This window comes from Apteryx rowi, unplaced genomic scaffold (assembly GCF_003343035.1).
Source record: "Apteryx rowi isolate R43461 unplaced genomic scaffold, aptRow1 scaffold_0, whole genome shotgun sequence".
Taxonomy (NCBI): Eukaryota; Metazoa; Chordata; class Aves; order Apterygiformes; family Apterygidae; genus Apteryx; species Apteryx rowi.
In genome coordinates, this window is record NW_020447195.1 from 1,204,461 (window position 1) to 1,220,808 (window position 16,348).

General features: G+C 50.5%; 1 protein-coding gene across 1 annotated transcript; it reads right to left on the reverse strand.

Moving 5' to 3' along the window:
- Nucleotides 1-11,573: 11,573 nt before the first annotated feature.
- Nucleotides 11,574-15,210, reverse strand: OCSTAMP (osteoclast stimulatory transmembrane protein). Its single transcript, XM_026057971.1, has 3 exons — nt 15,167-15,210; nt 13,072-14,116; nt 11,574-11,915 (listed from the first exon to the last, which is right to left on the reverse strand). The coding sequence occupies exons 1-3, from the start codon at nt 15,208-15,210 to the stop codon at nt 11,574-11,576; spliced, it is 1,431 nt and encodes a 476-aa protein (XP_025913756.1).
- Nucleotides 15,211-16,348: the final 1,138 nt, after the last annotated feature.

The window sequence follows — 16,348 nt, forward strand, 5'->3', positions numbered from 1 at the left end:
GATTTCTGTGGGTGAAAACCAGATCGGGCTCAAAGACAAGCAAGGTGCAAAGTTTAAGTGCAAAGTTCTTAGTTATGGGAACGGAGCAGGAAACATCTCCCATGTACTTCCAATATGACCTGAGTTAGAGACAGCAAAACTCAGCACACCCTAGCAGCCAAATGGAAACATGTTGTCACAGTTTTTAGCCCAGTAACAGGTCATTAGTTTTGAGCTGCCCGTTTCCCCTCACTCTTAAACCTTCATTTCTGCAGGCATTTGGCATGAGCCAGGCCAAGTGAGCGCTGCACACAGCGCGTCTCTGCAGCGCTTGGGAAAGCAGACGTCACCCTGCGTGCCCAGGGATTGCCTTCCCCGCCGCTGCGTCCCCACCGCGGCTGCCCCGGCCTGCCGCTGGCCGCTGGTGACGCTCAGCCCGAACGTGCCCTGTCTCCCTCCCACGGCGCTGCCCGAACCTGCCCCGTCTCCATCCCGCGGCACTGCCCAAACCTGCCCAGGGCTTGGCTGGTCCTAGGGCCACGCACTGCTTTTCCCACCTATTTTGCTGGGGAGGGTTGAATTTTGGCAGTTTTTAAAGAAATCATTGAGGAAAAAATACACAGAACAAGCAGACCAGGACAAAGCATCGCGCGGGGAAATGACTGAGTCCTGAACCAGAAAACGGTGCATCTCAGCGGCCGGGGGAGGATGCTGCCGCTGCCAGGCGCCGGCGGCAGCCCTGCGCGGGAGCGCGTCCGGGGCAGCAGCAGCCCGGCTGCRCTTTCCTCCAGCCTGGCCTGTAAACCCAGAAACACAGAACTGGGCTGCTTGCAGAGGGCTGAAGCCGGTGGCTCGGTCCTGACAGCAAACATGACGCAACCTGCGGTGACAGCACAAGTTCTGGGGATCCGAGGAGCGCGAGCCGGGGGCCAGYGACCGCCAGCCGCCGTCGAGGGCGCGGGGCATCGCTGCCGCTCGCCGAGCCTGGCAGACCTAACAGAAATCCTGCCCGGGTGAACAAAAACCCAGCGGCGCCGAGGGAGGCCTTGGCTTCAGGACGGGACAAGGACGGCGAAGCCCTGGCGGTGGGGTGGAGTCCCAGCCGGGCCCGGGTCTCCGCTCGGTGCAGGACTGGTGGCTCTAAGAGGAGCCTGCGGCTGGGTTAACCAAAGCTGAGCCTCTCAGTGCAGCGAGGCACTGCTGCACGTGCCAAACGGTGTGTCCGCGGATTTTGTCCTTTGGGCACGGCTGCATCATGTCCGACCCGCGTTGCCTGCCCCAGCGCTCGTCCCGCAGGCAGCACGTGGGGTAAAACGCGCCTGGGGTTAGGGCCAGAAACGGTCTGTTCCTGAAAGCAGGGATCAGCGCGGAGGAGCTGCCGGGGGGCGTCCTGCAGGAGCAGCAGCAGAGATGATGCTGAGGGGAGACAAAAGCACTACACACAGTGTTGTGAAAGAGGAAAAACCTGGCAGAATAATCTGACTGTAATTATGAGTTATTTCAGATTCTGTGGCATCTAAATGTCAGCGCTGTAATGCTGTAACAACAAGCACTCGGCTACCACGATACCCGGCGGATTAACCCAGCCATGGAGCGGGGTGCAGCCGCCTTTATATCTGTGCTCTCCCTTCTCTGAGACCTGGAGCGTAAAGCAAAGCTCTGCAGCACCCGCCCGCATCCAAACGCGGAGCTGGCGTCCGCTGAGGGTGTCAGCCATCCGCRACGACTGAACGTCCCGGGGCGCAGCAGGGCTTTGACTTCGCTTTGCAGACATCTGCCCCTGGGCTACACGCCAGAGCTGCAGGGCAGCGTGCGGCTCTCCTGCCTCCTCTGCCGCCACCGGAGGTGAGAAGGTGTCCAGCTCTGCACCAGGCTGCCCTCGCTCGGCAGCCAGGTGCAGGGGGTCACACCACGGTGCATGAGCCCCATCAAGCCAGGAGAAACGTCTGGGCCACCACACTGCATCCATGAGTGGGGTGTGAAAAGTTCTGAGTGCTTTGGCTGTGCTGATACAAATATCCAGGTACTCACTGGAGCTTGTGTCCAAGAGACTAGAGAGTCTGAACTCTAGCGCCGTGCTGTGCACGACGGTGTTTGCAGACTGCTGGCCCATGTGCCTACTTGCATGCAGCCAAGTTTGAAGCATCATCAGAAAAGGTGACTGAAAGCAGCTGTCAACACAACCGCATTTGTCCCAGGCCGGGTCACCCCTGTGCCAGGCAGGCTGTGCTGAGGTGAGAGGTGCTGTTTGCAAGCTGGATGGGGTCACAGCCAGGGCCTTCGGCAGGGACTTCACTCTGGCTGCAGCAGCGATGGCATCGATAGCGTCGAGCTCTGCGATCAAGCGTCTGCAGCAGGGATGCTCCGTTCCTGCACTGGCCCTGCTGAGGCTACCGAAATCCCCTGCCACACTGAACCCCCTCCGCTTAGGTAGAGGTTGGGGAATAAGAAAAGAGCCAAAGCCCCCCGCAGAGTGGACAGAGGAGCTGAGAGGAGGGGGGAAAAAATCAATCAGGATAAATGAGCAGGGCTGGGCTTCGGGATGCATCGGGCCTCAGCCCACCTTTCCCCTGGAGATGCTTCGTATCGTCCCCGCAGTCTCAGCCCCAAAGCACCTCGCAGCTCTCACGTGCCCACGGGAGTCGTAGCAAAGCAGAGACTTGCCCCCAGCTTTGCTCTGCCCCAGGYGACTTCCCGCACGCTTGGTGATGAGCTAAATGTACCTCAGGGATCAACCGCTCCGTAGGATCTACCGTCTCCAGGAGCGCTTCGGGCTGAAGCCTCTGCCTCTGTCCCTGCTGCCATGGAGCAACCCCCCCACAGGTGTCTCTAACCCACCCACCCTCACGCCTCGGTGCTGCATGACCATGCCTTACCCGCTAATTCTGCCAACGCGTTCAGTCACGCCATTGCCCAGAGCGGTTGTGCAGCGTGAGGAGTGGCAGCAACAGCTTTACCAGCAGCAGCGTGCTGGTGCTGTTGGTGCCACTGGGGCGAGGGTGCCCGGCTCGGGGCACACAGGGGGTCAGGGTGCAGGGAGCAAACTCCTTCCTTGCAGGAGCATGGGGGAAGTGCGACCGCAGACCTCTGGGGAGCTGGGGCCACTAGGTGCAACCTCATAAGCTCCTGGGAAAGGAAAATCCAGGCTGGTTTTAGGTGTCCCTTTAGGACACGGCCAGGTGGGACCAAAGTTCCCACACACACTCCCATCTAACTCAGTGTGCAAATTTTGCCTGCCAAATGCCCTGGAAGCACAGAGTAAGAAGGATCAGGCATGTGGAGCATTTTCTCTCCCATGGGGAAAGGAAACCACAGCTGAGACCAGCCTAGCAAAGCCCTCTGCAGCATCGTGTCTAAGACTCGTTCCTTCCTACCTTTCAGAGTTCCTGCTTTACAGTCTGAATAGTCATGACATATTTTTCACTAATGCAAGAAGAGGCTTTCAGCCTTTGAACTTGGTCATTTCAGTTTTTCAACCTGCTTCAAAGAGTAAGTTAATATCAAAGCCATGCATCACCCCTCGTCCAAGATAATATCTCCCTGGTCACATCACTGCAGCTAAGCCATAATGGAAACACCGCACCAGGAAAGGAGCAGGCTTCTCCCACAGGTGCTTTGCTGCCAGTTCTCCTCCAGTGGTCACCTACAATTGTCTCCCTCCTCCTAGGATCTTGCACCATATTTCAAGCACAACTTTTTATGACTTAAATGATTTTTTTTTTTCAAATTCTCTGTGAGGAAATGAATTTACAGAGTTGGCTTCTTTCTCTTCGCAGAAATAAAGCGTATTTTTCCTGTGTTTTTAAGAAAGATGAGGAATTACAGAAAGTTAGACTGGGACAGCATACAAATAGGAAAATTGTGGCAATGTGGGACTTTTTTCATCCTTATATTTGCATGTTGAAAACATTTCTTCCAGTGAATTCAATTCCTTGGTCTTCATCTGCAAAGAAACCCAGAAGCGATTCTGTTCCAGTGCTTGGGAGGTAATACGAAGGGCTGGGGTGCCTGAGCACAAACTGCGGCCTGGTTGACTTTATTTCATGAGAATTTCATCAAGCTTTCATAAATCGCAATGCTCCAGGACATTTCATGTCCCCAGTGATCCATAGTGTTGTGGCACTAAAATGGGTGGCTGAAATCAAGCATCTTGGGGCTGCTCAGGGTGCCTGAAAAGTGAGCCAGTTGTCAAATCGCCTGTCACCTTTGGAATTAGTGCRTGCACAAAGTTTTGGAAACTAAGGGGATTAGTAAGGTGCCTAAAATACGGGCTTGCATATTGACATCTAGGTTTTCAGCAATCACCTCCAATAACCAGCACTGCTTCTTCATTTCCACTCCTTTACTTGAAGGTTGAAGGCTGCMGTGTTATGAATCACCAATTAGCAAATTTTCAGTTGCAAAATACGAAGCACTGAGTTCAGAGTGAAACTGTTACACAATCTGCATTCAGAACAAGAACGAGGAAAATTCTCCCTATGAATTGCAAATTGCTCCTATCCTCTGCGCAGCTGTGTCAGACTGCCACCTCATTTCAACACATTTTGGTTCCTCCTTGGAAAAAAATGTTGGTCTTTAAAAGAATTTGCTCAAAAGAACAAGGTTCCAAAAGCCAGCGGTGCCACCTGCTCCCGCTTCATATCACATCTCATGGCAGTTACCTAGATATTGTGATCTGATATCACTTTAGGAATGATGGGGTGCTCTGCCTTCCTCTCCAGCTACTGGTCCTGGAGGGCCCTGGATCACATCGCCAGTGCTGAGAGATCCCCGATGGCACTAGGCGAGCTTCAGCCCATCATCCCCATGGGGATCCCAGGAGAGAGCAGGAGGGCTGCAGGTGGCTGGGGTGGCTGGGTGCAGGAGTGCTGCTCTCCTTGTGGCTTTATGAATTTGTCCTCTTGGCCTCAGGGCAGCAAACAGTCACTTTTCAACAGCACCAGGCATCAGTTCAGGATAGTCCAATGCTGACATCTCTTCTGTGGCACTGCTTCAAATAAGCTTCTGGCAACCTCTGCACTTCGATATGGGTTTGTTTATCACCTCTGGCCTCTAAACATAATCTTGCATCTCTTACATATCTCTCTTGGTTTGGTACTGGTGTCCTTCAGCCTAGCCAAGGCCCTGGAGTAGGCTGTCTTTGGGTCGAAGGCATGTAAAATCACTGTCTGAAAGWTGCTTTTCCCCTGACCAACAGGTTTTAAGGCTTGGAGGAAGGCTCCCAACTCTCCCACCGTTGTCAAAAGGGTAAATGCCTGRGGCCAGGAGCTGCCCTGCTTGGTGGCTGTGCAGCACCCAGTACRGTGGCACTGCCTGCACATGGGGCTTCTCCTGGCAGCACAAAGCATTCCCTTAAATAAATGCTAACTCAACAGTTATCTCTTGCATAGGGCATAGCTCGCTGAAGTCTCAGACTGGCTCATCTCAGTGGTACTCAGAGATGCAAACTCACAGAGAGCACAGTTACTGAATCACTCCTTGGAGTTTTGGGGTATTTATACGGAAGTTGTATGTAGGATTAAACATTTGAGACCACATCTCACAGGGCAGCAGTGTTCCTGGCAGCATGGTGTGGGCTGGGCTGTGCTCCCTGGCTCTCAGGGTTACACGGATGAGCAATTTTGATGACAGTGAAAGCAATTCTTCTTGTCCAGCAGCAGCATAAGATGCTGCAGAAGCAAGTGATTTCTGTGGTCAAATAAAAGCAAAAGAGAAAACCTTCCCCTTAGGAAGGCTTTGCACAAGCATTTATTTTGCTTTCCTTTCACTGAACTTATGCTGCCTTTGACATGTTCAATCACAGCGCAAATCTAGCTCCGGACACTTGTAACAAAACAGTTTCCTGCAATACCAGCTAGAGTTTTAGATGTTCTTGCAAAGCAAATCAGAGATACCATTGCAGACTGTTATTCCATCTTACCCCATTATATACTAGGCAAAATTTACATTTAAAATCATTATACTCAGTTCCTTCTCCTGAGTCCCTTTCCCAAAGCAATGGCAAATCCAGCTTCAATGAGGAAGAGAGGAGGCTCCAGAGACATGGTTAATGCTCCCTTACAAAGGCCTGAACAGGCTTCCTAAATGAACTCAAGCCTCAGAAGGCCCCCAGAGGACATTGTCTTTAGAGGATCCAGCTCCACTCGCATCCCTTGCCATGGCATTACTAGTGTAGGATGATGTCAGGATCAACAGACATCTCAGAAAAGAGCCATGAGGTTTCCTGTGGTTACGGAGGAACCAAATTAGGGAAAAAACCTTTTCTGCCACACTGGTTCTGTGTTTCTCTGCTGAACTGTGAAGATTATGTTCAGTCTTGACACAAGCAAAGAGCTTTCTCTTGGGGGGTTTCAGCTCAAAACCCTCCGCTCTCCCCTCATCCCCCACAGGCCACATGGGCTCTGCCGACTTCCGTGGCAAACGGCAAGCGCTGCAGGGCATCAAAGGTGCTTCCAAGATCTGCGCTCCTTCCCAGTTTTCTTCCGTCAGGCAGGAGGGTGGTACTGAATGAAAGCGAAGGTGGGATGCACAGGAGCAGTGAGGGGCAGGAGTACAGGAGGGCTCTGACGGATGGAAATCTCCTAGCAAATAATGAAGCTTGTCAATTAGTCCTACTTAATAAATGTATGTAAATTCATTAACTTCACCAGCTAGTTAAGCCTGTTCGGTATTTCTCTGTTGTGTGTTTAAGCAAGCTCTGGAAAGGCAGCTTATATCCCTAGCATACAATAAGAAAACAAGTAAAACTCCATATTCCAGCAGACCCTTATCTCGCTGAGGACCAACACCTCACAGGAGAGAAAACTGGTTTCTGCCAGCCGTGCCCCCGCCATACCCTCCCCAGCCYGGTCCGGCGTTCGGGGACAGCGCGGCCGACGGGCTGAGCCGAGCCCTGGCGAAGCGGCGCTAGCCGATACCGCACGCTCTGCTCTTCGGGCCCTGCTTCCTAGTCCTGCTCCTGGCTTCCCGCGGACACCCCAGGGGTTTTAGAAAGCAAGTTTCCTCAGGGACTAAGCTGCCTCCCCTGCCTGAGGGGCATTTCTTGCTAGCCTGAGCTGTTCTCAGTCGGGCTGAGAAGCCCCGTTCGCCTTCCTCCACGTCCTCTCCCCGGTCCCGGAGAGCGGCCGGGCCGGCGTGGCTCTTAGCTCCTCTCTTCCTCCGCCCTGGGTGTTTTCCTTCCGTTCCGCTCTCGGTGCAGCCGCCCTTCCCCTGCAGCTGCCTGCCAGGCCCGCAGCCCCGCACAGCCCTTCCTCGCRCTTCCCCTCTCCTGCGCCGCTCCGACGCTCGCCGTGCCGGCTGAGCGCTCCGCGTTAGCCTTCGGCTACGCCCAAAGGAGCAGCAACGCCGGAGAGCACCGCGCTGGCCGAACGGCAYGCGCGCCAGCCACAGAACCAGACAGGTCCTTCGGCCCGCGCGCCGCAGCGGAGGTGGCGATGCCCAGATGGGAGGGTTCAGGGAGGGAGGATGAGGAGGAGCACCTCGAGCCGCGGCAGAGCTGCGGGTGCTGCTGCTCCGGAGCAGCCGTCTCCCACGCGATGCTGGTCTGGTTGGACCCGGTTGGACCTGGTTAAGTCACGTCATCATTTTGTGCCCTTGCTCTTTCTCCAAACTGGCCTCAACACCCCCGCAGCCCAGCTCCGTACCACCCACGCGGTGCTTGAAAGCAGACGGCTTACTGGAAASAGGGAGGGAAGGAAACACAGCCCTGGGCTGCCGCGAGAAGGCGCCAAGCGTGGATCTGCCGACGTAACGCTGCTGAGGGTCGGAGCTGAAGTGTTGCAATCAATGGAAAAAGTCCTGGGAGGTGCTCAGAAGTAGCGTCACTCAGCTGTTTCCGTGGGGACTTCTTACCGTATTTGCAATGAGAAGTTGCAGTGGGCAGTCTCCACGCGAGGAAATTCTGCAGTAATTCGGCTAAACCCACGCCTCGTTGCAAAGCCAGGACACCGCTCCTGGGCTCAGCATGTCCCAGTCCTGCACCGAGCCCTCGGGCTGCAGTAGCTGGCCAGGTCCCGAGCCGGCCCGGCCGTGGGAACCAGACCGTGGCAACAGGCCCGTGGCAGCACCTGGCGCTCCAACAACTTGTTGCACAACAACACGACTGTGTGATGCTCATTGCTGGGTGGCCTGTAGCACTGTCACATTTGCCACAATTTCCTGGGTTTGGCTGTTCATTGGAAAAGCAGGACTATGGGTTAAGTGGTATAATATCAGAGAGACAGTCTTTAACATCCCTTTTTTCCCTCAAAAAAGATTCATCAGTTATCTAAGCTATGCATAATGCCACAACCTCAAGCTACAGTACTCTTAACATCTATTCATGTGCATTGAAATCTCAGTGCTATCCAAGCATAATGTTATCTTTATTTAGCCTTGAATATACACATATGAGTATTTTAACATCAATACAAATTCACTCCCAAAACATCAGTGATGAGTATCAAAGCGATATTTTCCTTCCTACATAAAAAACCCTTCTGACACCAACGACATGAAACTTCACAGCGCTGCACATGTAGCACTTCACAAATTTCTTGCTGTCCTCTCTAATTAACAAAACCCAGCATCTCTGGGACAAAAGCCAGTCATTCATCTACTGCCCTACCCTCACCTCCTCACCAGAGCTCCTGGCTCACTGGGCTTTCRCCTTTTAAACCCAGATTCTTCCCTTGCTGGTTCCTACATGACTGCTAAAGCTGAAAACCTTTGTGTGAAGGTAACCTGGCAGAAGAGATCCATGGGATCACTCCCCAAGGGCACGATTCACCACCTCCCGTGGCAGATGTCCAAAACAGGGCAGGTGAGCCAACTTCTAGATGCAGCCAGGCAAAAGGAGTTCTGCTGCACATGGTTAGCTGTCACCAAAATCACGGAAATTGCTGTGATATGCACCAAAGTACTTCATCRAATCTTGTTCTTAGTCTCTCCGGATCTCAAATTCCTCTGTAAAATGGAAATGAGAGCACGTCTCCCTCCTGAAGGTTTTATGAAGGCTGTCACTGGGGGCACAGGCAGAGCGACAGTACCTCACACTGATTATTACCCTTTCAAGCAGATATAATTACCCTAATCAAGGCTTAGCTGATAGCGAATTCTCCAGTCTAGAAGTACAAAGTTCTTAGGATTAGTCTTTAGTGGGTAAAATTTAGTGGCAGCTGATGTAAACTCTAGAGAGGGAGAATGGCTCCAAAYTGGGGTCAGTTTTAGGCTGAAAGCATGTGTTTCAGGAGCTGCTTCATGTGTTGTACAGCTGTCCTGTCTGGGAGATGGCCAGCACCTGTCAGGGGACTCAATGGGAGGCTCAGGGTGGCGCGTAGTCCAGTCCTCCTCCTCGGCTGTATCCATTCCTGCACGTGAACCCAAGTCCTCTCCATCCTTGTGCTGGGTCTAAGTATTTCAATCAGAGAAAGGGAGAGGGGATTTGCTAACGGTTTAGGAGGCAGAAGCTAACCCGAAATCAAATGTTTCGGTGTGTGTCCCCTTCTGGCTGGGTCCTGCCATCTCTATCAAGTGAAACTCCCAGGATGTTCTTGCGCATGTAATTATCCTTGCTCAGGTAAGCCACCCCCAGATCATTAATGCTCAGCCGAGGCTGGATTCAGAAGAATCTTTTCAAAAGGTCTGTTATTTATGTTTCTGTTTCCTGTTCAATGGGAAGATGTAGCTTGGTGCAGTTTCAGCAGAGGCACCTGGCTTTCATCAAGACAACTTTCTCTGACGCTTCTSATCGCCTGGGCCAGCCCCTTGCAGCACAAACACCTGCAGCCGGCTCCGCAGAGAAACTGTCTTTGCTCTGCCAGGCACCCTGCTCCCTCTTGCCAAAGAGCCTTTCTGACTATTCCCACTCCAGTTTCTGACCTCTCTCTTCTGGGTTTTCTTTTCCATGGGCTGGTAGGTAGGGAGAAGAATTGGAAGCTGCTTGGGGGGGTTTCCCCAGATGCTACCAACCAAAGAAATACTGATCTTTTTCCTTAGAGGATGATGAAAGATTAATGTGCATCTCTTCCTGAAAAGATGGGTTTTTCAAGCAAAAATCTTTTAAAGAAATGTGCTTATTGGAAGGCAATGCGCTGCTGGGATGGTTTCCAGGCTGAAAGGACTCCTCTGTTCTCCTCACAGCTGTTTCAATCCCTGGCTTCTGATAATTTTGACTGTTCAAAAGGCACATGGAAATCTTTGCTTTCCCAAAACAGAAGAACACAAAGAAACCTCCTGACAAAAGCCCCTAGTTGCTGCAGAGGCAGAAAGGTGCTTGGATTAACCCTCATAACATCAGGGAATTAGGAAACCTGGGGAAAAGAATACACTAGGGTTTTGTTAGATAGATGATAAATAAATAAAAATAATAATCCAAACCTACTTTTTTCAAGCATCTTCAAAGCTGAGAGAATATGATTCATCTGGCTGCAGCTGCCACTTTACTTCTGCAATTTAATTTCATCGAGGTACATTATGTCAAATAATTACCTTAATGAAGACTCTAATGGAAGAAGAGATGAAAAGAATAACACACTTTGGAAAAAAAAAAAAAGAAAGAAAGAAACTGTGAAAATGATTTGTTTTTAACCTGGCACCGATTAGCTCTCTCTCTTCCCAGCTCTTGCCCTTACAGAAGGGTCTGATCTGCCTCTCTTTCRAAAGTAAGATTTCAAATGTAGCTCCAGTGATGGATTTTTGTGTATTAGCTACATTACCATGGTTTGAGACAACATAACATGTAAAAACAGCTATTTGTTCGGAAGAGTCCAGGCATCCAAGTCCTGCTACTTCTCTGCTTCCCGCAGAGCACTGACTCAAATGCCAGGTTTCAGTCTGCCACTTTTAAAGTCCTCCAGGATTTTGTCCTAAATTAACCTTTGTTGCCTAGTCTTATTTTCTGCTTATGTCCTTCAACAATTATATTTATATTTCATTTTGGAGAGTCCCTGTGAAGTGATTTCAGAAAGTCCTTATCTACTGACTTCCACCACCAGGAAAGCCATGCCCAGAATCTGCACCTGGTGCTCATATTGGTCTTGAATTTTTTCAGTAGGCTGAAACTGCACTTTCTTTGGTGGATAAATTATCTACTAAGGACAAATAATCACCTAGTCTATTCAGATTTCTGTGTATGAAACCTGAAAGGAAAACTCCCTAGAATTAAATGAATTAACTCAAATGAGTTTCCTCCCCTGCCGCCTAAAGGGATAACTTGAGAGAGGGAAGTGTGTACTTTCTCAGGCATGGATGTGATGGGGAAGGTAAATGAACTGTTTCCCCACCCCAACTCCCACATATTTCCCTTTTAGTATTGCCTAATGCTGTGGTTATCCTCCAAATCATATGAATTTTCTCTACTCCCTTCCCTACCATTCCTGGCACAGCTGACTCCAGACCCTGAAGATTTAAAAAAAGTATATAYAGCCCATTTTTAACAAATGAATGTTAAATGTAATATTTCAGATTTTTTGGCAAATATTTTTGCCAGATTCCAAATATTTCTCCGACTCTGGAAAATGAACTGTCCAAGAGAAGGCAGTTGTGTGATCCCACTCCAGAAGCCTGTGCCCAGCTACTGCTCAGAGGCTTCAGGCAATCCTTGAATTTCTAAAACCTTAGTTTCTCATGGAGTTTTTCTCCTCCTCGTACTTCCTGGAGAGCTTGTTGTAGAGGTAATGTGCTCGCTTCTCCTCTTGGCTCTCAAAGAAGGAGGCTGCGATTTTTCTGCACGAGCGGTGGGCATAGGTTTCCAGAAATACCGTGGTGTAGATGATGAAGTAGAGCAGCCCAACAATGAGCACCACAGCGTTATTGGAAGGCCTTGGTGGGCTGATCCTGCAATGGGCAGAGCTGAAGCTCAGATAATGATGGTAACTTTTTTCAAAGTCCTGAATTGATGGTTCTCCATAAGAAATCTGGAAAAGTTTCCAGAGGAAGGGTAGGGTCCTTATTTTTGCCTGAAATGAAAAGAGTAATAGGTTAGATGGAGTATGAACGAAATAAACAGGTTACTACAAAAATCACTGTTACAGCTTGTTCAGGTGCAGGARGACCGGGATGTTGAAGTGCGTACATGCTTCAGGCTGCCTGAGAGTTAACAGCATGTTGTTGTATGTGCTGAATACTTGGCATGGCGAGACCCAGTCCTATCTGTGATCTTCATTTGCTATTATGGTGATCATAAAAGGTATTCACAGAGTAAGATTTACAATGAAATGCATAATTCAAAGGTGAGCATTCATAGCTACACTTTTCAAATTCAGAGTTTGTTTCTAAGCCCTAATTTTTTTTTTTTAAACTGTAAATTCATCAGGAGCAGGTGTCTGAGCTAAGAAGCTCCAGAGCTGGGGAGRGGAAAGGCTGCATGGTAGAAAGAGAAAGCTTTAAAAACACACAGCTAGTCTAGATAAATGATATTAAAATAGATTGAACCTGGGGAGGCTTACAAAATAGGATTGAACAGGGCGATAACGCAAAGCCAATGAGCAGGGCTTTCTTTACAAGGCACAGCCAATGCAATAAAACAAGATGACATTCTTACAGCCAAGCAGCATGTTAGTCTGCTTCCCGCCTCCTTTTATGGTTCTCAGTGTTCTTCTACACCCCCCCCCCCCGAGGCCCGCAGGGGAATGGCATGGGGTGGCTTGCCCAGGCACCTCTCCAAGAGCAAGGTCCCATCTCCGTGCGGACCAGCCCTGGTCCTGTGTGCTGCTTGCTCGGAGCTGCTCCCCAAGATTGGGCCTTCCAGTGGCCCTGCTGCTCCTTTTCCCTGATTGCTGGGGACGGAAGAGTAGTAAAAAAACAGGTAAGTAAGGCTACAAAGGCTGCTCTTCCCACCGCCACCTCGTATGATGTGATATGTAGCAGGCAGCCTGCCTAGGGATGTCCCCCCATGTAAAGACATGGTGCAAGAGATGCTTTTACCCTCAGTGACTGATGCTTTTGAGTGACATGACATTTTGAGCAACACCAATCCCTTCTGTGAGTCACATCCTTCCTCCATCCCTTCTGCACATTGGGCAAAAGAGCCAATCCAAGCAGCATTTGCATTAGCTGGTCAGAGAACGGATACACCTGTATTTCACAAGCTGGACAAGGGAACCTGGCACTTACACTGTATTTGATGCTGAGAGTCACAGGCACCACCGAGAACTGAGCCACCTTTCTCACTGCAGTGTCTGCCACGCTGAACGCGAAGTGGTCCATCACTATGATGACCAGCATCAGCATCAAGACCACAGTAAGGAACATCATTTGTGCGAGGCAGAGCATTACTTCCTCCCGGGACAACTTCAGACCTGTTGGCCGAAGGAGATTTTTGGATGAGCCTGTCAGCAGATGAGCCGCTTCTCTGTCCACAGATAAGCGCTCCAGTTTCTTGGTGATGTAAAAATTGTCGAAGCGGAGGTTGGTGAGATAATTTTTCAAATACCAGGCAGACTCAAAACAGAGATAGAGCACGGAGAAGCCAGCAACCAGTCTGTTACCTGCTCGTACTGAATTTTTTACCAGTGCTTCAACTGCCAAAAAGTTGCCCCTAATTTTCTCACCAGCAAGATGCATTTGCTGATTAATCAAGGTGCTGTTATTAAGTAGTGCAAATTTAAAATGTCCATTCATAGGCCTCCAAGCATTAGTGTCATCAACAACTGTTTGGATTACATCTCCAAACTCCCAGGATGCTTCCCCTAAGAGAGCAGTTGAGTTCAAAAGGCTCTCCGAGGAATTTTTGCAGATGCATTCAATAACTTGCAGTATGGTTTTAATGTTACTTATGATGTTTGGTGTTACATTAACCGCCACAATCATGATGCAGGTAGACAAGAGAAGCTTCCGACCTTGTTTTGTACCTAAAGTAGGCATGATGATACTGAAGACACAACGGGCAGGATGCACCAAGAAAAGGGTCAGTAGAAGGAGCAGACTGAAGGAAACGGCAATTGCAGTAGAGAGATGCCGTGAATACTCCAGGGAAGCAAACATCCAGTTGTAAAAGAGGCCTCCTATCACCACTGTAATGCAGAAACACTGTAGAAATAAGGTCCACAGCTCTCTGGCATTTGCTGGGACAGGCTTGGAGTAAACTGACCATAGATGTACCATGGTCCTGTGTACCTTTGGGAGCAGGAAGTCTTCACAGTAGACACAGACTCTCAACCTGTACAAAGAAGTAGTATCTGGGTATTAGCAGAGGAAACACAGGAACGCACTCACTAGGGGACCTTCAAGACAGTCTCTCATGGGTCTTTACAACTTCCTTCTCAGAATGCCTCTGGTATCCCTCTTCTCTACCTCCCTGCTAAACTAAGCAGCTAGGACCGAGATCTTTCCTGGAACGATGCAGGACAGGAAAGTTCAAGGCATTTCTGGAAAGGTTAAATACCAATTACAGTGCGACTGCTTCTCCTCAAATGTAAGCACAGAACAGTATTATATCATTCTATTAAAAATCCTAATAAGGTCATTCATAGAGGTGAAATCTTTAGCAGTGGCCCAGGTTATTTAGAGGATGCTGTGGGGAGAGGAGGGAGCAGTAGGCTCCTTCTGCAGGGATGTGGCTCCCGGCCGCTGCAGTTTTCATTAGCTCCAGCTCTGTAATTATAGGGTGTTCAATGGATGAGAGGAGGCAGAGCAGGAGCTTCTGCTCTCCCTGCCTCTTCATATGAAACCAGTCTAAAATCAGGGAGTACAGAGGAGACAAATACAGAACTGATCAGAGAAAACACTGTTTCACACTGATGTTCCAGTGCCAGAGAAAATCCCCAAGGGTAAGAATTTGGCCAGGGCAGACAGGATATGTCCCATAGAGCTATTTAAATATCTAATGAAAATAAGCATTGGGGAAGGATTATCATTTCTCAGGCCTTGGATCTGAAGGAACTCTCTAGTGACCAGAAAACCTGGGATGGGGAGGGGAGGGAGGAATTCTCCCCTCCCCTTGATTCCCCCCCCCGCCACACACACACAGTCCAAAACCTCTCCCATAATCTTGTGGGGCTGACTACTGCCAGGGAGAAGGCACAGGGCGAAACCCAGCCAGGCAATTCCCATCTCCCCAGCCAGGAGCAGCCTCAGTTACTCCTGGAGGGAGATTTCTGCTTAGTAAATCTGACCAATTCATTTACTGCAGGTTTTTTTCAGGAAAAAAAGCAGCTCAACAGCTATTGAGACAGAGAAGGGGGTAGAGATTAAAGTAGACACTACATACCAAGCTGCAGAAAGATGCCCCAGTCTTGCTCGTAACCCCTCCATGCTCCAGGGAAGGGCCTTGCCTTATTGCACTCGGCGAGGATCCTGGATACAGCTGCTGTGACACCCAGGAGAGAAAACTGAGGCAGTTATCRCTAGAGAGCCAGGACTCAAAAAAGAAGCCTTTTAAAGCAATTCAGATCAGCAAAGGCTGGTGGTTCCAGAAGAGAGTGGCACAGAGCCCGAGGAAATAGCCCCGCTGCCAGGACAGGGCAGGGATGCACCATGCCAGTTAGATTTTACACCTCTTTGTGTCTTACTGTTGTTACAGACAAGGCTGATTTTCACGACACACAGCTGAAAAAAATGAGTCAATGACTTATGGACTGACTAACATGGAACAAGCATCACATGGGGGACGGGGTGTTATTGTCACTTATTGGGAAATCAGATGTCTCATCCCAGCTGACTCCTCCCTGCGCTGCCCACCAGCGAGCAGTGGGGTTGGGACCTCTGGCTGGCCTGCAGAGAGAAGGGGAGTTTTTACTCTTTCATACTTCAGTCACGGCATGGAGGCGTCACCGGGTAGGACCCGGCAAAGCCTGCGCTGGGGGTTGTTCACCTGTTCTGGCAGAGCGGTGGTCCTTCTGCGGCTGTGCGCTCGTGTGCAGTGTTCGCAAACCGCTTCGGGGCGACACGCGCTCCTCGTTCTGTATCTCTTCCTTAGGTGCAACCTGATTCCCTCCTCCTATCTAATTCAAAAAGCTTTTTGAACAACGAATCATTAGGGATCCTGACTGGAGCTTTTCGCATGCACCGGCAGCCTTGCGCGGTAGCTGCTACGAAGAGCCCGTGCTGGGGCTGTGCCCATACGCAGCCGGCTCTGGGCACGAGGGCACAGACTGCCCCTTCCTCATAGCCCTGGCAGTGGGGCACAGAGCTTCAGACCGGTGCCCGTCCCCATTCCCCCCCCCCGTCTCCCTCCTCCAGCTAGCAAACAAGAGACGCTGTTGTGCAAACCCTGCAAAACACCCCGGCTTTTCTCACCTTGCCCCAAGCTCGCATGGCTTTGGGGAGCCCCCTCCGGGGTCCAGCAAACCCGCGGCTTTGCCGGACGCCTTCTTCCTAGTGTGCTGCGCCCGTGGGAAGGCGTCGGGGCCGGGTACAGCTCGCCCCTCGGGCCGGTCAGGCCTCGCTGAAC

What these genes read in the sequence shown, in the direction of transcription:
- OCSTAMP (XM_026057971.1), bottom strand. Translation starts at nt 15,210, where the DNA reads ATGGAGGGGTTACGAGCAAGACTGGGGCATCTTTCTGCAGCTTG. An exon ending in GGGCATCTTTCTGCAGCTTG is followed by an intron (nt 14,117 to 15,166) that starts GTATGTAGTGTC and finishes TTCTTTGTACAG; the next exon opens with GTTGAGAGTCTGTGTCTACT. An exon ending in CTCTCAGCATCAAATACAGT is followed by an intron (nt 11,916 to 13,071) that starts GTAAGTGCCAGG and finishes TTTTCATTTCAG; the next exon opens with GCAAAAATAAGGACCCTACC.